This window comes from Alosa pseudoharengus, unplaced genomic scaffold, assembly GCF_046254945.1.
Source record: "Alosa pseudoharengus isolate Yale_2024_CS ecotype anadromous, Long Island Sound unplaced genomic scaffold, YU_APseudo_1.1 YU_APseudo_1.1_scf_16, whole genome shotgun sequence".
In the NCBI taxonomy this organism is placed as follows: Eukaryota; Metazoa; Chordata; class Actinopteri; order Clupeiformes; family Clupeidae; genus Alosa; species Alosa pseudoharengus.
Window position 1 is genome coordinate 23,046,465 of NW_027468630.1, and position 27,500 is coordinate 23,073,964.

The 27,500-nt window shown below is 45.0% G+C and overlaps 1 protein-coding gene across 1 annotated transcript in view; it reads right to left on the minus strand.

Moving 5' to 3' along the window:
• Window positions 1-4,396: 4,396 nt before the first annotated feature.
• lingo2 (leucine rich repeat and Ig domain containing 2) overlaps window positions 4,397-27,500 on the minus strand; it is a 124,129-nt gene continuing 101,025 nt past the window's right edge. The window contains exon 3 of the mRNA XM_076287484.1: window positions 4,397-7,393. Coding sequence (XP_076143599.1) covers window positions 5,537-7,381 — 1,845 coding nt within the window. The 5' untranslated portion in view covers window positions 7,382-7,393 and the 3' untranslated portion in view covers window positions 4,397-5,536. The remainder of the gene's footprint in view (window positions 7,394-27,500) is intronic.

Below are 27,500 nucleotides of genomic sequence, written 5' to 3' on the forward strand. Positions count from 1 at the left end.
CCAGCACGGGAGAGAAAAAAAGACGGAAGGAAATGAAAAACTGCAGATGCTGGATTCGTGCTGAATGTTCTTTGGATGTTGATTCATCCTCATTATGCGTTGTGCATTTTGCCATGCATCCGAGCACAGCAGACCCCCCCCCCCCCCCACATCGGCTGCTCTCTGTTCCCATGTGGATTACGATCCCTGAGGGGACTGTGCCCCTGAACTGAGTGGTGTGGGTATCGTGCTCAACCAACTCCAGCAAGCCACACACAAACGCACACACACACACACACACACACACATACATGCGCACAGACACATACACACAAAAACACACATACATGAGCGCGCACACACACACACACACACACACACACACACACACACACACACACACACACACACAAACGCACACACACACACACACACACACACACACATACACACACACACACACACACAAACGCACACACACACACACACACACACACACACACACACACACACACACACACACACACACACACACACACACACACACACACACACACACACACAGTTCCGACCACACTGTGGCACTTTGGACTATTAGCCTGCCATAGCACTCTGACTAGGTTCCAGCACTCGGTGGAAAGTGCTTTGTTATTGCAATAAGGACCCAAACTGGTGGAGGAATGGTAAGAGTGGTTGAGAGTGCTTTTGCACTCTGTCAACAAGCACAGTACTATTATCCATAATGAGATTAAACGAGAGCACTTCATTTGTCATTTAATTGCAAGTGCAAGACATTTTGTTCCATGAATTGGGCCAGACCGTTGGACTACTGCCAGACAGGTGTACAGGCTGTGCTCTCTGATGCATTTAACCAAGCAGCTCTTACAGAAATGACTGCTGTCAGGCAAAAACCCATAATCTTACTCTTTTGAAATCAACTCAGCAGACTTTACAGCAGTACGGGAGGGGCAACTGGTGCTTACAGACAACCCACATAAAACTATGACACAAGTAAAAATGGTCTCTGTTAACTGGTTACCTTGTTCTCCCATGCTACACTATGCCACTAGTCAGTGTTCCACACAGATCTGTAAGAACTAAACTGAGCCTGACATCCCCAAATTAAAACAATTAGAACCATGTTGAAGTGATGGCTTAAAGGCCCTAAACAGTTTAGAAATCATTGTGATGGTTAAATGACCTGTTGGGGCGAGAATGGTGGCTTTACCTGCTCCCCCCACCATCTCCTAGCGGAAAACGAGCCTTGCAAGATCTGCACTAGCGTCCCGGCAGTGTCTGGATCAGGAAGTCCCACGAGAAGGAACAAGAAACACGAAATGCTCTGGACATACGCACATGTTCATTTAGATGTTCATCATGGCAGCGCCAGCGAAAAGACCAAAGAGATGGTTGTGAAATATGTTCTCCAAATATGTGAAAAAATGTGACAACAAAAGAGAGAAATCGGCGAAGAAATGACTGGAGTTACAGAACGGCCCTTTAAATGGCGTAAAAATAAATATCACTTAACTGGTATAAAAGTTTTAAGGAAGATTAGGTGTTATCCAGTGTTAAACAATGTTCTATTAAATTATGTGTTATCCATTACAGCATGTCATTCACCAGCAATCTGATGCATATTACAGCAGTGGTTCTAAGATGCTCTTATAACCATTGCCTGATCTTTTTTCTGCTAATGAATCTGATCTGTCCTACTGTAAGGCCATTACTGCAGCCTATTAGGTCAATGAGTGATATAATGAGAAACATTTGAGAATGACTTGGTTAAAATGTGCTTTCCCCACTGAACTGTACCAGTATGAAGTGTAACAAGTTGGCACAGAATGGCTTAAATGTCACGATTTTCTTAGACAGCTCACTGAGTTCAGTCCCTTTCAAGACAGTTATGTTACCAGTTGTACTGTACACTCAAAAACATTTCCCTTGAACACTCAATCACAAATCATAACAATATTTTGTAACTATCTTATTTTCCATTTGATGGTTTTAGAGAGAAATGCTTTTGATGTCTTAAGATAGGCAGAATTGAAAAGACAGAGCTTTTGATATATTATTGTGGCCTGAAAAGATCATAACACTTCAAAATTAAGACAACACTAACAAATGCAGACAACACTTGCAAATGCAAATGCAAAAAAAAAAAAAAAACACTTTCATCAATTCGACAACGGAACACATCAAAATAGCCTACATCACATGCAACAATTTTATTTGACAAAACAAAACAAAAAATCATACAATGCATGCAAATTCATAGAACACATGCAAATAACCCCAACACAATGTAAGCTATTTATAAGTGTCATGTGTTGCTTGTCTTGTCTGCATTTACTGGAGTTGTTGCTGTATGCATTATACTCCAGCAGAGATATTGCCAGGCAGAGATGTTGGAATTTGTGCAATATACGGTGACATACTGCCAAGGGAAACACATGTGTCTTTGACTTTGAAGAAACTTAGGAAATTAGAGTCCACCCAGCAACACTTCAAAATAATTGTATCAGCTGCCATCATATCTTGGCGGGTGTTTTACTATGTACACGCCCTTGAGTTAGTCCCCTATTTCTTTTTATTCACTTTACATTTGTATCATTCTTTTATTTTACCTTTCTCTCTTACCATACATATTATCTAATTTAAATGTTTACTGTATTGATGATAATTTATCTGCTTGTTTCCATCTTCCATGCATTTTTCTATGTACTTGTCTCTACCGTAGCACTTAAGGCAATTTCATTGATTGATGTATTGATAGTGTTAAAACATAGTTACATTTCTGGTTTGCCGAAATAAGTTACATTTTAAGAATTATCAGGTTTATCAAAGGCATGCTCTCACAGTTGAGTATAATCCTGACTATGGGTATCATCAACATGATATAGATATAAATGACTATGTAACTCTATAATGGTCAATACATAAATTTAAACTTGAACTTGAATTCACTAAAGCTTCTGTTTGTAAGCTTTATTTTGCCAGAATCAGGACGTGGTGTCTTCTTAGATAGCCATGTGTGTTTACCCACTGGTTATCTTAGACAGACTGTTGTCCAGAATGACTCAGCTGAAAACAAAAGTAACGCCCGGGGGAAAGATGTGGAAAGGGCTGCTGATCTATAAATGGATATCAGCCTGATCATATCAGCGCAGTCATTTGTTTTACATAATGTGGGCTAGTTTATTCCACCTGCAGCAACTGGCTAGATTGCATACTAATGAATGCTACCTTCCATCTATGCCAAGGAGACCTTAACTTTACATTTACCAAAGTCCTGCAACTCCTTTATTTACAGTTAAGGTATGAAGACAGATAGAGGTGTCTGCATCTTATTCCCAGGTTTTGTGTATGTGTTGATGTTTTACCTGGAGAGTGAGATCCAAAGAGGTAAACATAGTGGAAGTAAAGACCTTATGATAAACCTTATTCATAAACAATATTTTTTTATAGTGTTAGTAACAATAGAAATACTCTCAAGTTGCTTTAACGTACTGGGTATCCATTTAGATTTTTGAAGTGCCCACTTCACGCGCCAACATTACACAGTGAAATACCAAGCGTCTTGGGCTCACATCCTCCATCCTCCATATTGTACGTCAGTGTGCAACCCATGAGGTGATCTCCACTTCCCCATCAGGCCAGGGGTCCTGTCTGCTGATTGGCTCTGCGCCGCTCCACGCCGCTCCTATCAGATCCAGCGCCAGGACTCCTCTGCTTGTCACCACTCGCTTGAATCATTTGCGTGGAGTGACAGGACTGCCTGCATTTCTGCTGGTCCTGATGCAGATAGCACTCTGTTCCCGTGGCGACGCATAACCTGAAAGATGATGCTTTAAAGGGCACCTGGTTCAGAGAGAACTTGCCCAAGCTTATCTCATGCTACTTATCCAGACTCAAGCAGTTATGTCAGACATTTCAGAGGAATGACACCATTCATTGTTAAGAATTACATGACTTGCACCTTGTTACTTGTGACTTGTGTTAGAACCAACTTGTAGACATACTTCAAAGACTGCATAAAATGTAAAGGTACGAGTAAAGTACATGACACATTTGCTAATTATAGCAGGAAGAGGCCACTTTTTGAGTATTTGCTTCTGTGAAAATGGTGCAAACTTGATATTATTCCACGTTTTGTGATTTTTGTCTTTTACATGGTGAGGATTGTGTCTTTGAAATGAGAAAAAAGAAACTATAAATTACTCTCGATTGAAGAAGTCAATCTTTTTACAGTGTGTGAATTATACTGGAAATGGACCAAAAAATGGGAGGAATTTTGTATTATTTGCAGAATAGAAGACAATCTTGTGAGATTTCTGTTTAAATGGCAACATATACAAACCGTGTACAAATTAATATTCTTTATTTCACATACATGTTATTATTTTTTTCTTTTACTTTGAACTGGTCACGATCTAAATGATTCAACAACAAAATGAGAAACTACTACACAACAAAGTCCAAATTTTGTTTTTGGAAAAAAAGTGATGTCATTTTCACTCCAGAGATGAAGACAGTTTGACACCAGGAATATGTTAAGGTCAAAGGGTAAAAAAAAAAATACAAGATGACAAGTGATCCATGTGCATTTTTTTAAACATCATGATATCAGCAATATAATTAAAAAGTATGCTCTATTCTTAAACAATTTCAGAGTATTCATCATTGTTTTGTTCACTTTAAACCTCAAAGCATTTTGATAAATAAATTATCTTCATATTTTCATGACACCAACTAAAAATAGTATTCTTGACGTGGGAGTGGGGACTTGGAGCAGGGCGGGAGTTTAGGAACCTTACACACTCCTTCTAACAGATCCTTGCACACACCTTTAAAGCCCTTTCTCTTTGCTTTGAACAGATTCCGGTGTACAATATTGGCTTGATCATTGATTAGAGGGATGGGCAACAGTAAGTATTGGCTGATATTGTGTCCCATGGGTGTTGCAAGAGTAAATAACAAAACAAAATATAAACAAGAAAGTGGGTTCGTACAAGTGTTTACATACATATACATAATAGATCATTACGTACATATATGCAAGAGCATGAAAGGAGAAGAACATACTAGGAGCCAACGTTCCACTGCGGTGATGAAGCATGGCGCGGGCCACAACAAATAACAGTAATACTTTTAATTACAAAGATCCTCTGTACATGATTCGGCCACGTCCTTGAGCTCAACCATTATGGGTTTCTGGTGGGTGTACAAAGTGTGAAAAGTCGACAACCAACCGAGTAACTGTATCCTCTATTCGTTTCAAATATGCTGTGGCTGTCTCCTTGTAGTTATAGTCTATCTCCTTTTCCTCAGCCAGTGCATCAGGAATATGCTGAGGACATTAAACTGAACATCCACGACTTGGAAAGTTTGGAGATCCTTGTGAATGCCTGTGTGGCAGTTGATTTCTCCAGGGATCCCCTTTTGTTCCCCCCAAAATGCTCAAATATAAACAAAAAAGATTCAACAAAGGAAAAACAATTCCACAACTGCATAATTCCTAAATTGGTAATTCCTGTTATTCCATGTCGACTCAGTGTCAGATCATCTTCATGTTGAAACGCCGTGGGCCTGCACCTTGATCCGTGCCGTCTGTGGACCCCCCGTTGGACTTGGAGCGGGGCACGTACTCGATATCGATGTTGTTTTTATGCTTGCCTTTGCCCCGGCTCCAGACGAACAGGAGGAGAAAGCAGAACAAAACCACACCTAGGAACGTGAAACAGCCCATCGCCGTGGAAACCAGGATGGTCTTTAGGTCCAGGCCAAAGGTCATGTTTGACGGCAGGGTTCCATTGGCGGTGGCGTTGGCTGCGTCGGTATAGAACTGGGTCCTGTTGGCATAGAGCGAGCCCAGGTTTTTCACCGCTAGCGAAACCCTGACCGAATCGTTGCCTGCGGTGTTGGACGCCACGCATACGTACACGCCGCCGTCCTGTGTCTCGGCCGGCCGGATCTCCAGCGTGCCGTTGTCATGGAGTGTTGCGCGGCCGCGGCTGCGGGTCAGGTGCTGCCGGCGCGGTGTCAGCCATGACACCACCGGGTTGGGCTTGCCCCGGGCACTGCAGTGCAGCAGGGCACGCTGACCCTCGTCCACCGACACCATCTGGGTCTTGTTCTCGTCGATCTTGGGCTTGATGCAGGTGACGTGGTTGGAGTGCAGCGCCTCTTTGACCTTGTAGGGCCGGCCGCGGGGCGCCCCCTCCACTGGACTGCACTCGGGCTGCGCCTCGCCGAACGAGAGCGTGTGCGGCTTCTGCAGCAGCCACATCAGGCGGCAGTCGCACACCAGCGGGTTGTGGTCGATCTGGAGCACGCGCAGGGCCTCGGGCGACTGGAAGACGCTGATCTCCAGCGTGTCCAGCCGGTTGTGCGAGACGTTGAGCACGCGCAGGCGGGACAGGCCGTGGAAGGCGTGCCGCGCGATGCCACTCAGGTGGGCCCCAGCCAAGTGCAGCACCTCCAGACGCACCAGGCCCTGCAGCATGGCCTCGCTGATGTGCCGTATCGGGTTGAAGGACAGATTCAGGTGCGTCAGGTGCGTCAGGTGGCTCAGAGCACGTGCTGGCAGCGCCGTCAGGTTGGTGTTGGTGATGGACAGCGTGCTCAAGTTCAGCCCGTGCAGCGCGCTGGCTGGGAATGTGTCCAGTGAGGGCCATTGGTCGATCTCCAGGTGCTGCAGCCGATGAAGTTTCCGGAAGGAGTTCTCCTTCAGCGCGCCGATGTTTAAGTAGCGCATGTGGAGGCTGATCAGGCCGTGCAGGTGCGAGAGCGCCTCCTTGGGGACCTCGGTGAGGTTGCAGCGCTCCAGCGTGAGCGACTCCAGCCCCAGCAGGCCGCTGAAGGCCCAGTGTGAGATGTAGACCAGGTCGTTGTCGCCCACCTCCAGCGAGCGCAGGTTGCGCAGGTCCTGGAACATGTAGTCCAGCAGGATGACGATCTTGTTGTCACTGATGTCCAGCACGGTCAGGTTGGTCATGCCCGTGAAGACGCCCTGCGAGAGCAGCTTGATGCGGTTGCTCTTGAGGCTGAGCGAGTGCATGTTGAAGAGCATGTTGAAGGCGCCCGGCTCTACGTAGATGATGTTGTTGCCGCTCAGGTCCAGCTCCTCCAGCTGCGGGTAGGCGGCAAAGTCGTCCGGGTTGATGGCGTGAATGCGGTTCTTGCTCAGGTCCAGCACGCGCGTCTCGATGGGGATGCCATCGGGGATGGTCGGCAGGCGCTTCCGGTGACACAGCACGGAGCGGCTCTGGGCAGAGCAGTCGCAGCGGGCAGGGCAGCCCATGGCGGAGCCCACGAAGACGGCCACCAGGGCCACGCCCAGGAGCGGGTGCCAGCACGAGAGGGCGGTGTGCAGCATGACTCGACTCATACAGTCCACCATTCTGTCACGGCACTGCAGAGACAGAGAGAGAGAGAGAGAGAGAGAGAGAGAGAGAGAGAGAGAGAGAGAGAGAGAGAGAGAGAGAGAGAGAGAGAGAGAGAGAGAGAGTGAGAGAGAGAGAGGGAGGGAGGTGCAGGGAGAGGATGAAAGAGAAAGACAAAAAAGAGTGTGTGTAAGAGAGAGAGAAACAATGCAACAGAGAGAAAGACAGAGTGGTGAAAGAGTGAGAGAGAATATAGAGAGAACACAGGACAGAGACAAGAATGAAAGAGAAAAAAACAACAAAAGAGATATCCAGTGAGGCAGAATAATAATTACTTAAGCATAGCATAACAGATTATAGCATTGCCTATCAAGACAAACAAGCCAACCCAGCCCAGCATGGTTTTGGAAGCCAGCTAATTTCTGCAGTCTATTCATTTGGATTTCTCTTCAAGAAATGTATGCATAAGAATTTCACTGGAGTGAAGGTGATCTCAGACAAATAAATGTACAAAATCGTGACTAAGTAAAGAACTGACGGCCAAGACTGACATTCTTGGACGTTTAGACTGTTCCAGGTACTCTGTGGACACCGAGTTAGCTAGAGTTAGTCAACTATTTGTGTTGTGTATGAACATAGACCGTAAGTTCAAACTCAGCCATGAGAGCGTTCTCTTCTTGTTCTGCTGTCAGTTGAAAAAAACAGACTGACCTTCCACTATCAAGCACCTCACCAAGCCATTGACAACACCTCCCACATCTACACATACTCCCTCTGTGGATGTCAACTCAGGCAAGCAATTCACAGAGCACAGGCAGCAAATTGAATAAAAAAAAAAGCACTCAGAGGTTGGCATTGGAGGGTTAAGGGTAAACACTGAGGACTTTACGGTGTTTACTCGGCAGTCCATTAGGATGCCAGTGAGAGCAAGCTCCGTTCAGCCCACCGGGAGGGGCGAACCTGACCTCTGCTGTCCATCCTGAGGGTTGACCACCAGACCGGCCTGATGTATAAAGTCTGGGTCATGTTGACGCAGGTCACAGATGAATGCACTTCCTGATATGGGGGACGGAGTGCTGTGAGCAGAGGAAGTGTGCGGAGTCACGGCTCCTGTGACCCCCGCTCTCCTGAGTTGTACAGCGTTGATGACCACGGTGTGTGTTGGTCATCGATATGGGACAGCACACCAGCTAAAGCCATTGCTCTGACTCCCCATGTTATGTAAACAGTAACACGATATTTACAAGCAAAAGTAAACAGCTCCACAATTTGAATGCAGGTGCTAGGTGTTATAGAGATGGACATTAAATTAGTGAGATTACTACATGAGACTAAAACACATTACTGCATTATTTTAAATGGCTACTGTAATGCTACTGCAAACATAGATGGCAGTGGTGGTAATGGATAAGGATAATTGGCATAATGACGAGGACGATGACAGAGGCCATGGTTATGATGATGAGGGTGATGATGATTATGATGAAGGTGTTGATGATGATGAGGGTGAGAATGATGATGATGATGATGATGATGGTAATGGTGGTGATGACAGAAATGCTGAAGTATCAACTGATTAAAACCAAAAGCAAAGTCTGCCCACTGTGCCACACACAAGAAGTAGAGCACACTGGCAGACCACAGCAGAAGTGGAAATGTTTAAGCCCTGCAGCCTTAATGGAAAAGACACGGAATGGCTTACCACAATCAGAACATCATTTAGGGCACTGGAGAGTGGTGGTGATGATGAGTGGGGACTGTGTGTGTGTGTGTGTGTGTGTGTGTGTGTGTGTGTGTGTGTGTGTGTGTGTGTGTGAGAGTGTGTGTGTGTGTGTGTGTGTGTGAGAGTGTGTGTGTGTGTGTGTGTGTGTGTGTGTGTGTGTGTGTGTGTGTGTGTGTGAGTGTGTGTGTGTGGTAGTAATTTCACAGAGTACGGCAGGGGCTACACAGGCTAATGAGTGAACCTGGGGGGTAAATTAAATATGCGTCATTTAAAAAAATAAAGAAAAAAAAATGAAAAAACTTCACAAGGTGTCAAAAAAAATCCTGAATGGATGAAATCAATTTGATCCTGGAGTCCCTGTCCCTGACAGTCCCTGTCAGCACAAGTCAATCTGTATTTTGAGGAGACTGATGAATATTCTGCTGTTCTGCTTCTTCCTCAGTTCAGAAACCCTTTTTCATTTGAATATGATATTATAATATGATAGGGTGATGCACGCAGATGCAGATTCAATTCACACACACACTAGTTTGTTTGAAAGAAGCCCCCCCCCCCCGCCCCCACACACACACACACGCACACACACAAACAGAGACCACATTCGGAAGAACATGACAACTTACGATCATCTACAATGTCAACAAAATACTTTCACTGTTCGTGTTACATTTGCAATGTGAATCCCTTGACTGGAACAAAATCTGTTAATTATAGGCTGTGATTCATTTCTTTTTTTTTTATAAAAAATGCTCTAATTTTGACATGGGAGCACATATCCATATGGTTAGCACATGTTGCGTAAAAGAATGCTGTAGCCTGTGAGCCATGCAGCCTGATCTTCTGAGTGAAAAACGACATGACAGGTGTGAACACTGAAAGCGAGATGATCTCTCACCCTCCAACAAATAAAAAAAATAAATCACCCATACACACACACACACACACACACACACACACACACACACACACAACTATGCCCATAAACGCGCACACACACACACACACACACACACACACACACACACACACACACACACACACACCCACACACACACACACACACACACACACACACACACACACACTCACACACACGCATACCATACTGGAGGAAATGACGGAGATAACAGGGCATCATTCTATCGAGTGCCAACCACTGCAGATGCTCCATGACACAAAAAGTCGCAGCTCTCCTAGCAGACCACTGGACAACGGATCTGGCCCAGATGCCCCTCTTCCGGCCCGCACACGGCCCACACCTGCCCCTGAGACGGCCACTCTCTGGGACGCCTCTCGAACCAATCGGCCTCAGTGGCTCGGTGCCGAAAAAATAATAAAGGCACGGACTGAGAGCTGTCTCCATGGAAACCAACTGGTCAGCTCCCCAGGACTTTTTCTCCCTCTCTCTCACTATTACTCCCTCCCTCTCCAGGGATTAAAGTGAAAAAAAATCGTTTGACTGAACTTTTTTCAGGCCATAAGTCATACGTTGTTCATATCTACCTATAGAGATAGCACCCCTTTTGCGGTCGCGACCTATTGGTTTTAAATGTACAAAAAGATGCAAACAGCAAAGTAAATGGAGTATTAGCCTTATTCACACGGCGGCCATTGTTTAAACCAAAACGAGGCTACAGGGTACACTTACTATATAATTAATGCCACCTACAGGTGAATGCATAGAACATAACAATCCTATGGTTTGTGTACCCTGTAGCCTCGTTTTAGCCGCCAATGGCCGCCAGGTGAATAAGGCGAATTGAGAGTGTTCTTGATTGAGATTGAGTTTTCCTGATGAACAAAAATATATTTTAGTACCATCCCTGACCATTGCTGATTAGCCATTGCTGTTCTTTTCTACTGCAGCAATATTGTAGAAAGGCTTTAACACACCTTCAGGCCAAAAGTGTTTAAAGGGGAGATTTTGTTCTGGTTAATATGCAATTCAACACCAAGTAAAATCTATAAAATCAAGTTTGCAAGACTTCCCATTTCCTCATCAAAGTAACGAATCAGAACATTCTAGATATTGTTCATATTTCCATTTGTTGCCTCATCTGCATTTAATGAAAACATGGTAATTTTGAGTTTTACAGACAACTCAGTTTTCCAATGAGCAGCAATACTGTGTGTGCTCATGCAGGAGGTCTGCGCATTTGATATCGACAATCTGGAGACGGTGCTTTTGTCTTCAGCAACAGATTGGTTGACAAGAGGTTGCGATATGGTGAGGGACAGGTCGTGTTGCGCTATGAAAGAACATGTAGCCTACTTTCTAAAAACGGTCAGCCATAGATTAACGTAGCCTACCTCTGTCGTGGTGGCTAGTTGCACCAGGTAGGGAAGATGTCCTGAAGTGCACGAACGTTAACCTTATGGCGGTCTTCTGATTGGTGGCGTGCTAAAACGTTTTCCTATTGCATCCATAAACAATTTTCTTGCAGCGAACCGCGCAAAAGCAAACCCCTGGCACTTTAACTTCTTTACACCATGTTTCCATTCTCCCCCGTTTCCAACAACTGCCCATCTCCATTTATTTTTTAACTTTTGACACCTGTCTTCCTTTAGCAACAACGCACCCATGACAGCCATGGCCTTGCCAAATAGACGCACACAAATCATGACGCTAATATGCGAGGTTCTGGTAGGCCTACTGTTTATGGTTTTGTGCTACAAATTAATAGTATTTTATAGCAAAGTTTTAAGTTGACTATTTTAATTGTATGGTTATTTTTTGTCAACATACACTAACAACCTACTGTCGTTAAAAGTGAGGCCTAAGCAAAATAGGCTACAAGGCTGTCTGTGCGTCACAAACAGACTGACCCCCTTTCAACAGTTCGCGATGATGACAGTGATATTTTTTTTTTTATGCTAACACGCTCAGTCAAAACCTTCCGTCGCAAATTGTGAAAAACATTGTTGTACATGTCATAACAGACGGGATAATAAATTGCATAGGCTACGGTTTATATTGCGTCGCTTTACACATAATGTTATTTGCATTGATTAAAAACTGTAACAATAATAGTAGCCTACATCGGGTGGCATAGAAGGCTATCTGTTCAAGTCATAGGTGACACCCAAAATGAATGACCTCCCCTGACAAGAGTTCGCGATAGTAAGAAATTGTCTACATTGATGCACGGAAAGAACACAGCCTACGCTTCTTCTCCGAATTCGCACATAGCCTAGAGCTCACAATATCATATCCAAAAAAGTTAAACGGATTGGCCAACCTAATCAGCTGTCTCTAATGTAATCCATCTCACTATAATCCAACTTTTAGACCGTTATAGTCCTCCATACGTGTTCTTTGGAAAAGCAAAGGTGATAGTCCCCTCCCCCCCTCCTATTTATTTTCTCATCGGATCTGCATCGATCTCAAATATGACATTTCTAAAATCAAATTGACGGAAATCCGTCCTATGACGGAGAACTTTAATCCTTGTCCCTCTCTCTCTTTCTCTCTCTCCCTCTCTCACTCCCTCACTTTCTTTTTTATTTTGTTTTGGTGTTTTTGTTTTAGTGATTTATATGCAAAATGACTGCGAAATAAACACCATTTTGTATTCCGTCCACACTAACTTCAGCCTGGGTGGACAGACCGTTGGTGACCTTGCACTTACTCGCAAATTATACACAAAGATCAGGTAGGGAAATAACCCTGGCACAACAGCACACCACAGCAACATGAGCAAGAAAATAAAATGACAGCACATTTGTGGCTGTGCTCAGGCTGATGGAACGCCATTAGACATGTGCCAAGGACACAAACCAAGGACTTTACTGTGCCGCTCATGTCTTAGGTGATGAGCGGCAGGTTTCCAGGTGTCAGTGTACTTCCTGTTTAAAGTCCACTCCTGTCCAGATCTACCTGAGTTTGGCCTGTACTAAGCACATGGACAGGGTCTTTGCCAGCTGACTGAATATTATGCACAGATTCCTTGAGTTTAGACAATACACGTAATAAGGATAGAAACAAAATGGTGTTGGTGACCATGTTAACCTCTAGGGGGCAGAATGTGATCGCAGGGGCATCAAACACACTCAGCTCATTTGCCTATCGGCATCCAGATCATGCAAACCCAGCAAGACAAAAAACACCAAGCAAAGCACAAAGTAAAACATGTTAAATAAATAAATAGCTAAATAAATAAATAAATACAAATGCGAAAAACAAAGCCTCACCAAATGTGAGAGGCTTCTCAGCTAATGGGAGCCTCCCATGACTGCACTCTGCATTCCCCCCTCATAGCCCCTTCTGGCTTTCACAAGAACCAGCGCTTCATTCAAGTGCTGTTGATCAAACTCATCTCCGAATGTTATTCAAAGAGTCACGGCGCAGACGCACCAAATGAAAGCGTCTGTCAGCGCAAACTCACTGCATTATTCACTGTGAAGAGGGGAAATGATGGGAGGCTTGCATTTATTAGGCGAGAGATTTCACAGGCTCCACACCCCGCTCTGCAGAGCAAGGGAGGACGGAGTGCTTGATGCTTATTAATCGGCTGCGTGTTTTTCAACACCAAATCCTAATATAAGAGTTAATGCCTAAAAGAGAAAAATCAATAGAGTCTGTCAAAGCTGGAGTGTGACCGGTGTTCTCAAACTCTCTGAGACTCTTTCTTTTTCCCTCCCTCTTTTTCTCTCTGATTCTATCTCTCTTTCTTTCTCTGTATCTTTCTATCTCTATTTCTGTCTTTCTCTCTCTCTCTCTCTCTCTCTCTCTCTCTCTACACACACATACACAGACGCACGCATGCACACACACACACACACACACACACACAAATGCAAACAGAGACAAACAATGTTATTGGAGTGTTAGCTCAGAGGTACACAAACACACACAAATACAAACACACACACACACCTGTATGCACAAATACGCATACACACACACACACACACACAAACTGAGAACACACACACACACACACACACACACACACACACACACACACACACACACACACACACACACACACACACACACACACATACACACACACACACAGTGCATCTCTCTCTCTATGGAAGTCACAGTGCAGCACATTAGTTGGCCCCCACAGCCTGGCGCTGATGTCTGCAGACAGATTGCGGAGCAGTTTGGGGAAGAGCCCGCACGCCTCCCCCTCAGACGAGTCGTGCACTGCACCAAATCTAACTGTGAAGGGAGTCATCAGACCCCACACAAAACCCCCCTGGCACAAACATTAGCAGCGAGGAAGTTTGGAAAACACACACTCGCTTACATTATGTCAAATGTAATGCGGTCCTTTCACGAGTTTGAAAGAGTTAGAGAAGGATAGGGAGACAAAAAGAGAGAGAAACCAAGAGATAGAGAGAGAGAGATAGAGAGAGAAAGAGAGAGTTGTGTATGATACACGTGTCTATGATGTTCTAAGTTGTCTTTTATAAACACTAAAATTAAATAAGAGAAGGTGAAATAGAGACAGATAGGGAGAGAGAGAGAGAGAGGGAGAGAGAGAGAGATAAAAAGAGAGAAAGAAAATAAAAGGAAGAGTCAAGACCAGTGAAATGTTCAGTTGTTTAGTTTTGGTCAGACTAAACTGATACTACCACTTTGAGGAAACCATACAGGAAGCTAAACCAGTGTGAATGTGGTGACAGGTAATATCCATCCACAGGTGCTCCAGCCTAATGGCTACTCAGAGAGCCAAGCTACTCCTCTGCCCTTTTCAAAAGCAACACATCCCCTTTCCCCCAGACACGGCAATTATGTACATTTCAATGCACATGGTCCATAAAGAGAGCTTGCTGTGGAATGTATCCATTTCCCCCACTGCCTGTTTACAGTTTAAAGAGACCACACAGTTGGGAGCTATTCATAGTCTTATGTGACCTTACATATGGGGCAGCACATATCTAGCATGGACCATGCGACCACGACCATGGATCTTGTTAGCGTCACCCATTCTTCCAGCAGTGGACCCACCGCATGGCTGTGCCTGGGGGAGAGCCTGCCATCGTCTTCTCCGTTAGCCAGGCTCAGACTCAGACACACACGGACCCATGCACACACAATCCACTCAAACCACCTCTGTGCGCTAGAGCCGGAAAGACTGATTCCCAGGCCTTGCGTCTCACAGAGCAGTGAGTGTGTGAACGCACTGGTGCAGTGACTGACTGTCATCACGCAGCCGTGATCCCGTCAGCCCAGTTCCCCGGCACACGCCACCATAGGACAGAGGTTCACCTTTCATGAATGCCGCTCACTCACTCACTCGGTTTCACTGCAGTCACAGGAAAAGATGGAGGGAGAGAGAGAGAAAGAGACACCTCACCATCGTCTGTGCATTCTCTTATCTATAATCCAAGGCTCGTGGAAAGTCTTGCCTGTTGTGACAACTCTGATGATACCACCCCCCCCCCCCTCCCAGCACATCTGTTGAGATTATTATTATACAGGAAATTATGCCTGCACGCTACGGTAGCTGTCAATAAAGTCAATTAGGTTTAATACTGAGTCCTTACTCCCTTGCTGGGGACTGGTTGTTAATCTATTCAACGTTATGCCTGCACAAATTTCTTTTCTTTATCTCTCTCTCTCTCTCTCTCTCTCTCTCTCTGTCTCTCTCCGTATGTCAGGAGAGGAAGCTGTGATGAGTTTTGCATGGCTGGGTTTTCTTCTCCTGCTATAAAGTGAATGAACAGGGACAGACTGCCTATCTCGGTGTAACAGAGCGAAGTTTTACAAGTTTGTCTTTTTTCCTGCCCTCTCCCCTCTCTGTGCTCCTCCATTAGGCAGGACTGTAAGCTGCTGCGAGGAAGAAAACTTATCAGGAGACCCCCCCCTTCTTCTTCCTGTGTTTGCCTGCTGGAAAGCCATACAGGATATTGAACCCTAAAGGACGCAGTACTCCCAAATCTATGTGCTCATAGAGTCCCCTGACACTTGTCAGTTATGGTTTTCGGGGGGATTTTTTCTCTCCCCGTCCTGGTGTTGTGGCCGTGGCGGAGGGGGCCAGTTCTGACTGGTTTTCGGCAACAGCACTTTGTACAGTGGGGTGGAAGCCGGCTTACGGAGCCACTGAACCCTCTCGAGGGGGCCTCTTCCCATTTTCTGGTGTTTGGCCAAGTAGTTTTAGGATTTAGATAAGAACTTGGCCCCTGTGCAATCGACCGGCGTGCGAAAAAAGCCATTTGTGAAATTGCCATGTGCCCCCATATCTCCTCTCCCTCAAAGGCTTGTCAATCTGTTTGAAGTGACCCTGGGGCAAAGATCATCCCCACGTAATGTGATGGTTTTTCCTCGTTCCGGCTGGGTCCCGGTGGAGTGCCGGGATTTTCTCCTGCATTTGATGTGTTTACCGCTGTAATTAACTCGACTAGCCCCCCTTTCAAAGTGAGGCCCAAACAGGGATGTAACCCGACACGCAAATTGCTAAGCATAAGCCATCGCTCACATAACTCCAGTTATGCAGCTGCCAATTTGGGAGCAAGTTTGGCCGAGATCTGAATCAAATCATTTCACTCAGTGATCCATGGATAGGAAAGAAAAATGCAAGCATGTAAAATGCGTTAAGGATGTCAAGAGATTAACTAAATATGACAGTAGGGAGAACGGGGTTAAAAACAGAATGTTGCACCTCCCTCTGTATGTATATAAATGGTGATTTGATAAACACAATTTCTGTTTGCTTAAATACATGAATGTCAATGTTCTGTCATGAATTTGCAAGGCAAAACACATTCATTAAAATGCATTATACATGCCACAAGGGTGTCTAATCACACAGTGCTGGCATGGTCAGTGACAAATTAATCATGGCTGATTTAGACTGGTGTTTCATAGCAAACACAGTTTCTTACTCTAGTTTCAGTAGAGCACTCTGTCAACACGAAGAATGTCCCAGACAAGACCACATACAATCTAAAATTATTTTGTTATATAGACAACCACCAATACCAATTCTGCTCATATAGAGAGAAGATAGTCAAGAGAATTGGAGAAATAATTCAACTCACCAGCAAATCACCAACCTAATATCTGATCACTGACTGCAGCCTTCAACAAAAGCATTGATTTTGTTTGTTTGTTTGTTTGTTTTCAATTTGATTGCAGCATTGGAAATCTATTCCAACCTATTAGCATTTATAACTATCATAACTATGTAATAAACTGTTATAATTATCATAATCCATACATGAGCTATTACAGCAGATGCTGTTTGTGTGATTACACTGGCAATCCTAGTAATGTACTGTACTGGGTTGCTGGGAACATATTCACATATTTACTCAATAAATACGAGTTGTAATATCTATTTTAGATTAGGGTGCTGCAGTCAAGCCTAGAGGAGCCTTGGCAACATGCCACTGCAAGTGCTGTGTAACATCACCAAAAAGTGCACTGTGCCAAGAACACACATTTAACCCTCAAACACTTTCAATAGTGATGTGCATTTATTATGAGCACTGCACAGTTATTCCAATCCTGTAAACCTATGATCTGCTATGACATGTTCACAATAACCTATAAAAGGTAAGTCCTAGGAACGTACAGTATGCAAATCACAGGAACACTAGCAGCACAAGATTCATAAGCACTTTTAGTTGCAAATATGTCACTTAAGAGTCATAATGCTTTATCACCTCCTCATATCACAAAGAAAAATAAAAGATTAGAAGTTATTAAGTTATCATCTCCCTTTAATGAGCTCTATATTTTCTAATGACACTACCCTAAAGGGAAGAGGTAATTAATGGGCAGGTTAAAGCAAGGGGAGAGAGAACAATTAACCCGCCATTTATTAGTGGCTGTCTGCATATAATCACACAGATTGGTTTAACGAGAAGACCCACAATTCAGGAGGGTTTCTTGTTTTATCCCTTTTTGGAGTGATTTATTTACAAAGGGCTTTCTTGGTATGAGATGGGCTACAAGCCCACAGTGGCCGCTCCATCCAGACACCCTCTTTAAAAACGTTTATTTGTTACATTTATGGGCATTTCTTTTTAGCCTGTGAAATCCTATCCACAAAGCCTCCCCTGTTTTAGTAAGCCTTTTGGCTGCCATGCTGTGCCAGGCTAACCCAGGAATAACAACTGCACTGATTTCTAAATCCACCACTTTCTAATCCGGAATGACTGAAACTTGACTTAAGACAATTGTTGTCCTTTTTATCCTGGCTAGCTTTTTCCTGGAGAATAAATCAGTTTTGGAATCGAGTTTAAAATAAAAGACCACACAACACTCTTTGCTGTGTGCAAATAGCACACTGCCAAACGCTCAAGGATCCACCTCTGTGAGTGGAGATCCTCCTCTGTTACTAACAATACCTGACACATGCTCTTTCAAAAGATGCTTTTCTAAGGAGCTTCCTTATGATCTCTCATAGATTTGTTTGCCAACACCAATACATTTACAAAGGACTGAACTACAGCCTTGCAATAACCAATTGGTGAATTGGTGGTGATGTGAAGTTCCCAAACAGTAGAAAAGAAAGCCTTGGGTGATATTTGCATGATACTCACAAGATGACCAACCACTCAAATTCATTGGTCAATGGGAAATTAAATGGCATTAATTAGCGATGAACCAATTAACTGAGAGAGCAGCTGCCCCCTCTCCTGCCTCCTCAGATAACCCTGTAGGAACTGTGGGCCATCGTTATGGATCTTAGCAAAGCTTCTCTCTCTTCTCACTGTTCGGGAAAAGCCCACAGAAAGTATTTAACATCTTGACTTATGGTCTTAATCCCATGTTAAACAGTCATTAATTAATGCCGGTGAACTTTGAGGGAGAGAGGGGTGGAACTGGTTGCAAGCACAGCGGCGCAGTTTTGTAATTAAATGTTTTAGGATTAAATTCTAATGGGTGCCTAATTGAACTCGGCTCTGCAAGACGGTGTGCCGAACAGGCTTCTGCTTCCATGCCTGCTGGCCTGGTGGCTTCCAGGGACAACGCCAGTTTTCTGCTAATACAAATTCATATTGACAAATGTATATTATATTAGAGTGACATTGTTGCATTGTGATTATGATTTCTTTTTTTTCAACACAAATTGTCAGTGTAGTAGCACACAGCGTGTTTAGACCTGTACTTGTTGGTGCTCTCACCCTGTTCCCAAACCTAGCACTGGTATGTGGTACATGCACACTGTCTGGCACCCATGTCATTACTCAGCTTAATTACTCTCTATTACCAGTACTCTTCTCAATGTGGGCAATGTCATGAACTCACTATTCTCCAGCAGTAGGCTCATCATACTTAACGCACACTTAGCAATGTAATTTGGCTTAAAGGTAGCACTTGATAGTTTCATTCACGATTTGCAATAGCAGCACAGTTGTTATGGAAGTTTTTCTTTACTCCTTCCTCATTCTGCCTGTAGCTTTGGCCCATGGTGTCATGCTCTCAACACATATACTTCTTTAATGTCCGTTTCTTCAAAAAACAACAGGCACACTTCATACTACTGCCTGTCTCAGACTGTGGTAAAATCTTTAACAGGGAAGTAAATCAATCAGTTTTAGGGAGAAACTGCTATTGATCACGCCTTAAGGAGCCAGTGAACGGTGACTTGTGACTTGACATTGATCGCGACCTGACAGTGACATCTCAGTCTCTTCACTCAGCAAGGCCAGAGGCGGGCACAAGTCTCAGTGCTGAAAGGCTCATGGACACACACACACACACACACACACACACACACACACGCACACGCACACGCACATACACACACACACACACACACACACACACACACACACACACACAGATACACACACACACACACACACACACACACACACACACACACACACACACACACACACACACACACACAGACAGATACACACACACACACACACACACACACACACACACACACACACACACATACAGTGACGTCAGTTAGTCTCCAGTTAGCAAGGCCAGAGGTGGGCACAATTCTCAGTGCTGAAATGCACATGGGAAAAGCTGATCAAAAAGCCGGGCATCAACAGGGTTCCTAGCCAAATGCTGAAGCAATAACCACTAAAACGCGCACACACACACACACACACACACACACACACACACACACACACACACACTGTAGTCCAATGGACTCTGATGAAGACACAGAAGTGTGGAAACGTTAGTCTATTGCTGTGCAATAAAAACAACTAAAGCCCAACTCTGTGTGTTCCAGTACTCCTCCTCCCTCTCTACATGATCGCTCCTTTCCTTCCTCTTTTAACATAGGAAGGGTATTTAATTCTTGTGACACCATATCAAGAACATAAGGATAACCTCATTGCTCAGAATAAAAGCAGGTCAACATGAAAGTGGTAACAGATACTGGTGCCTTTTGTGTTTCTGAATTCCTCGGCACACATCCAATAGCAGCCAACATCTTCCCTGCCCCCTGAGCCCGCACAGCTTGCCCAACCATGGAGCACTCCAGGCAACTTACTGTCTGTATCACAGCACAAGGTGGGAGGATTTTACTGGCCGCTGTTTGTGAGCATCAGAGGACCCCACGTCTGAGGTGTTGCTAATGTCACGCTCGGACGACTGAGCCTCAGGAAGTGAGAGTAAAACATGTTTAAGGCACGAGCTGCAAGACACACACACACACACACACACACACACACACACACACACACACACACACACACACACAAACACACACACACATAGAGAGATGGAGAGAGAAGAGAGAGAGAGCGAGAGTGGTGTAGAGACACTTGTTTCACAGGGGCATTTCCGTACAATGAAAATGAATGGCACCTCAGCGTGTTTAGACCAGCACTCCAAATGATTTAGTCACAGTCCTATTTTCCACACATTCGCCCAAGCTAATGTGATTTATCAAGTTAATGCAGCACACGGAGCTCTATTGGAACGGATAAACACAGAAGCCCAATGTCTCAAGGCACCAATGCTGGGGTAGTATAGCCACAGAGGAGCAATAAAGGTTGCATATTTGGTTAGGTGGAAGGGCATGTCGCAGAATGTGTCTTTTGAGTGGTAATTGTCTTACAAGAATGCTAAAGGGGCAGGAGTCAGTGAATTCTGAACCATGGTAGTGTTCTGTGATATTTTGGACAATGTCTTTTTTTAACACTGATCTTTTGTCAAAGTTCAGATGGTGATGCTTTGAGTCAGGGAGAGAATGTGAGAGGAATTTAGTGCATTGTGTTGGTACATTTGTACTTGTATTCTGTAAAACCTAAATCAATCCTTGGAATTCCACAAATCATTATTGTTGTGGATTCTATATTCCATACAGAGCATAATTCTACACTGATCTGTTTTCTCACATTATTTATGCAAAACTGGGAATGCAAATCATTGCTAGCCTTTATTCCATTCAAGCTTTATACAGTGTCAGCTGTGTTAGACATAACTATAACTGATGGTTGGAGGACTCCCAAGCAAGCCCTGTCTTACATTTCAAAGGAGCAATGGCATTCATAATCAAAATAATTATTAAATAAACCATCCAACAAACTAATAAACAAAAAACACAAAAACAAGCAAACAAAGGAGGCTTTGTGTTATGGTCTATGAATGCAGATAGAATCAATGCTTGAGAAATCCACGTTGGCTAAGGACAACACAATATCTGTAAATGGCCTTGTGTTTCCTCTCTCTCTCTGTCTGCTTCTCTGTCTCTCGTTTTCTCTGTATCTACCTCTCCCTCTCTCTCCCTCTGCCTCTCTGCCTCTCTCTGAGACTGGTAACACCATTGATTTTCCAACTTCTGTGCATTTCCTGGTTTTCGCCAACAAACACTTTAATAAGGCTGCGTGAAATGTGTTATAAATGTGAACAAGATGAGAAAAGGTCTAATGTTCCCAATGACGCTTCTGCATCACTTCCAGTATTTAGACTTGACACATGGTCTCTTGCAGACATGGTCTCTTACAGACATCCAATGTGCATTGGAAAGGGTGCATCAGCAGCAGCCCACAGCTCTTTTGACCTTAATCAGCCAGCATAAATGCATAAATGCATTGTAAGCATTGTTTTCCAAGGTTTACGTCACCTTTGAAAAACAAAAGCGCTGATGGTAAAGAAAGAGTGCTCCGCAGCAGAGCATTTGTCTCTACATTCTGTTCTGTGCATTTTATCATATTTCCGAGTCACCACCACCTCTCATCTCTTCACCATTTCCCCGGTTCCCACTGCCCTGTCGTCTCAACAAACACAGCAGGAGCAGCACCACCACACACTACACAGTAATTAGGATAAGCACCACAATTACCCATGCGACCCATCTTCTGGTCCATCTTCCAGCATCCTCCAGATAGGCAATGAATGCACTCAGTGTGTCCAGTGTAACATACCATCCCTCTTTCTCCTCATGGTGGTCTGCAAATGGGCTCTCAAGACCCGCACGCTGAGGACTGGATGGAGAGAAGACCACTTACAGCCTCCTCCGTGCTCTTTCTCCACCCCTCCTTTCCTTCTCCCTGTCCCCTCCCCACCCCCCCCCCCCCCCCCCTCTCTCTTAACCTTTCTCATAAACCAGGTTCGCATCCAGGGGTCTACCCTTTGACCTTTTAGTCAACAACATAATAATCTATTCAGAGAGAGAGAGAGAGAGAGAGAGAGAGAGAGAGAGATGTCAGAGGAAACTGCACACGCTGCAATTCGGTGGCCATTTTAAATGGAGTCACATTTGAGCCTGCACGCAATGTGTGAGCTCACGGAATGGTGAGATTACAGGTTTCGGCAAAGGCGACAGACAACCCACTTTATTTAGACCTACTTCATTTACTGGAAGCCTTCCAATTGCATGGCATATCACAGCACCAGAGTTTGCTAAAATGATTTGCCATCATAGCTTAGATGTGCTTCATATTAAAGTATCCAAGAAGAACTAGCATTGATTTCACTTCTCATTCTATGAGCACATACCAGAAAAGATATATTTAGGGGTGAATGCAAAAATCGATGTAAGGCTGAGAAACACATTTATTATAGAATGTCAGAATGCATCTTCATGGATTGATTTAACTGTCATCCCTTAATTGAAGGATGTCGTTATTTTTCAAAGGAACCGTAATGTCTGTCATGCATGTGGTCGTTGAAACAACCAAATCAGATATCAAAGCAAATGAATCTCAGTTTCAAAATAAAAAGAAAGGCACTGTGAAACGCAACGGGATGAGTCGAACACATGGCTGTTTTGTTCTACAAAAGGCTCTGAATCAATACGCACAGTTGCATCACTGGCAGCCGTGCATGTTTAGGGGATCCGTTGCGGAGGTGGACTCACTCTTTAATGAGGACAAAGAAAGTCATTAAGTCCAAAAAGTATCTTCAGGACAACACTGTCTGGGAATTTGCGCACAACGTCTGCGATCAATGCACTAGTCTGGAATAAGATCAGAGACCTCCGGTCGGTGTTTGCAAACAGCAGCACCAAGCACACAAATGCATAATTAAACATCTGTTTGTTGTTGAGTCTCCACTGGGTCTCGGCCCCATGTTGCTGATGCAACGAGAGAATGACTGAACAGACAGAGATAGGGAGAGAGTGAATGAAAGAGAGAGAGAGAGAGAGAGAGCATCAATCAGACAGGGAGAGAGAGGGAGAGAGAAACCTAGATACAGAGTGAAATAGACTGAGAGAGTTAATATTAGCAATGGATAGAGAGAATACAGAGTGAGAGAGAGATGAGATGGAGAGAAACACCAACACACTGATAGAGGGTAGAAAGAGAGAGAGAGAGAAAGAGAGAGAGAGAAAGAAAGAGAGAGAGAGAGAGAGAGAGAGAGAAGAGGAGAGAGGTGGAGAGTGACTATAAAATGTCATCAGAGCCTCCATCTCCTGTGCCTTCCTGTCCTCCTGCAGGTGAAAGCCCCCAATGCGGCGGGCATGCATGGCTAATTCCCATCCGCCGGCCTTATGGAGCGCGAGATGAAAGCCCACCACAGGCGCGGGGTTAACGAAGCCTTTAAGGTGGTCTCAGCACCGCCGAGCTACAAACATGGCAACATGGTTTATGAGTGTCTCTTCTGGCCGGTGGGAGTGGAGTGGACGAGAGCCCAGTCTGGTCTCCCTGGAGGTCAGTCATGTCCTATTCTAGTCTTCAAGATAGATTGGTTATTGATCATGTGACGATGAAAAGACAGAAAAGAAAACATATGCGGACACAAGCTGATAGGCCCGGACAGAAGCGTCGGACTTGCTGATGCCTGTTTATTTAACATTCTGATCAATACAATTCTATAGCACCGCTTAATGCTCTGGACCAGAAGGCAAACAAGCAGTGATGGCTTCCATTTTGAATGCATTAAGAATAAAGTGGATCCAGGCTCCTCGGACAATATGGTCCAATTATACAATAATAACATTGGAAATAGTCCATTACGCTAACAGTTTCATTGAATAATTCCAGGCTGCACCGATGCGCAGAGGCCTTAAAGATTTTGTCTGAATAGCTCACATTAAGATGACAGAAATACACAAGATACCTTTCAGGATTCCCTACGCCCTGACGAACTTTTTGATGTGGAATCGTTAATGCAAACTCCCCTCTGCTCCGACGTGTCATTATCTTCTTCTAAGCATTTCTGATGTGCGAGCGAGCGGGAGAGAGAGGGGGAGAGGGACAGGGAGAGAGAGAGAGAGAGAGAGAGATGTTGTCACAGAAGCACACAGACGCAGCCCCCGCTCATAATGTGTTTCCTAATGTGATGACTCTGAGAGGCTGGTGAGCATCAAAAGCGCCACCCCGCTTTCACGCCACGTGGCCCGTCAACACAGAGGGGGCCACAGAGTCAGGTGAGCAGCACCAGCAGACACACTTAGCTCACATTAAGCCTCCTTTTTCCCCTTTCTCCGGCGTGGCTTCCTGCTTTAATCACAGGGATGTGTCTCTATCCCTCCTTTCCCTCCCTCTCTCTCTATCTCCCTCCCTCCTTTCCTCTCCTCTCCCTCCCTCTCTCTATCTCTCTCTGATGTCTCTCTCATGTTTCCGCCTACGAAGAGAGACTCATAACTTGTGCAACAAAACAGACCCTTCATCTATATTTAGAGGCATGATTAATTAGCCTAACATGTTGTTTTCTCCCTTTCTCTTCCTCTTTCATTCTCTCTCGCTCCCTTTCTCTCTCCTCTCTCTCTCTGTCGTTCCCTCGCTCTTTCCGTCTTTTTGCCTCCTGCTTTTGAATAATTCATGAGTAAGCCAATGGGTACTTCCCCACCCTTCCTTCCTCCCTCCCTCCCTCCCTCCCTCATTCCTTCCCCCTCCCCTTGTTCCCCTTGTTAACGTAAAAGCAGGAGCATCAAGCGAGAGTATAGGAAGGCACACAGCAAAATATGGCTTCCAAAAAAAAAAAAAAATATGTTGATACAAATATGTCACACCTTCAATCTGTCTCTGTCTAGCAAATCTTGCTCCTTCTCGAAAAATCAATAAGTAGGATATTTGTGCCATATACCACAACTGAATCATTTACCCCCGTAAAGACTATAGGGACTTTGGAAATCCTCTCCTCGTAAACCCATCCCACTGAGAGACCAACCCCACTGATTCTTATAATTGGGTAATTCACCTTCAATTAAGCCTCAAGACCAGATCACACCTACAGTATGCATGTGTGTGTGTGTGTGTGTGTGTGTGTGTGTGTGTGTGTGTGTGTGTGTGTGTGTGTGTGTGTGTGTGTGTGTGTGTGTGTGTGTGTGTGTCATGGTCATGCTTGCAGGGGGGACTTGGCAGATGACACCTATTGCCTTTCATGACAGCATCGTTGTGAAGAAAATATAAACTACCTGTTTGTAGTTCACCTGCGACTGGCAGGCACAAATTAATTGGGTAGGCGGGTGTGTGTGTGTGTGCCTGTGTGTGTGTTTGTGTGTGTGTGCAAATCAGGCCCGGTGCTGGTGGATGCTTCTGCTTAATCTGTGCCCACGTATTTATTTCCAGCCCATCAATCCAACAGCTGTGCTGCTTTGTGGCTGAGGCTTTGTGGCGCGGGAGTCTCCACCATAGAGAGAGAGAGAGAGAGAGAGAGAGAGAGAGAGAGAGAGAGAGAGAGAGAGAGAGAGAGAGAGAGAGAGAGAGAGAGAGAGAGAGAGAGGAGTGGATGGGGAAGAGGGAGGGACTTTCTTGTGTCGGGCCCTGGCGCTTTTGGGCCTAAGGTGAGTTGTGAGCTGTGAGCCTGAGCCAGCCAGATAAGCGCAAGGCAATGAGCTCTCCTGCAAAACACACACCTCCTCACAAACACTCATTAGCTCCAGCCATTTCTCATGGCACACTGCCAATTGGCCTTTCATCCTGAGATCCCACCCCACCCCACCCCACCACTGACCGTGCCTACTTCAGTTATTGACATTCGGATGGCGTCCACCAAATGGTCCTGATAGTGCGAGAGGAGAGGAGGGCGCTGAGAGGCAGGCCTCGCGCACAAGCAAACGAGCAAACAGGGAAATGAGATGAGAGATCTAATGCAGATGCACAAATGCATCCAAATGAAAATGAGGGTACGTGTAGCGCACACCAAGGGTTTTTTTTGTGAGGTACTGGCCACTGGTGAATTGCTCAAAGGGAGAAAAGCACTGCACACTCTGACTCCATATTAAATTATTTATTTAGCGATGATGACGTTTCGGCCTGAGACCTTCATCAGATTGTGAAAACTGTTTGACTGTTATGGCTGTAAATTGAGGTACCCCTGAATCTTGTTCTCACAACTTTACCCACTCCGCCATGATGCCGCCCCTGTCCACTGATAACCCCCTTACGCTGCATATGTCCGTCCATCACATTCTCCCCATCACGGCATATTCAACACCTTTCCCCTCCAATACTGCAGAGCTTAGCACAAATCGCATCTGGCACTGGTCACACTTACAGCAACAAGCCAATGCTAAACTCCACCCGGCACATCGCGTCCAAACAGCAGATCCAGGAGCGTGCTGAGACTGCCCACATCTGAGCCGTATGCGCCCACGTCTGAACCGTATGTGAGCCGTATGTGTCCACCCGAGCGGCCGCTCTCCCTGCAGTGCTGTGGCTGGCAGCCATCACAGCCTCACCCTGCCTACGCCTCTGTGTTGCCATGCTGCACTCGTCAGAGTAACTCTCTCTCTCTCTCTCTCTGTCTCTCTCTCCCTATCACTATCTCTCTTTCACACACACTCTCTCTGTCTCTATCGCTCTCTCTCTTTTACACACAAACACTTTCTCTCTCTCTCTCTCTCTCTGTTTCTCTATCTGCCAGGTCACCTCCCAGTTGCCTCATGGCCTCGTCCGACTCGGTCAGACAGGTGAGCTGGCAAGTGAGTCCGCTCTGCCACTCAAACGTCCAGGCGCCTGCTGACATGCCGACTGCATGCACGCCAGCCCCTCTCCCCCTCGCCCATCGTCTCCCCTGCCGCCACCGCCTCCACCGCCACTTCTAAACCGCGGGAAGTTAACTCTGCGCCAGCGGCGGC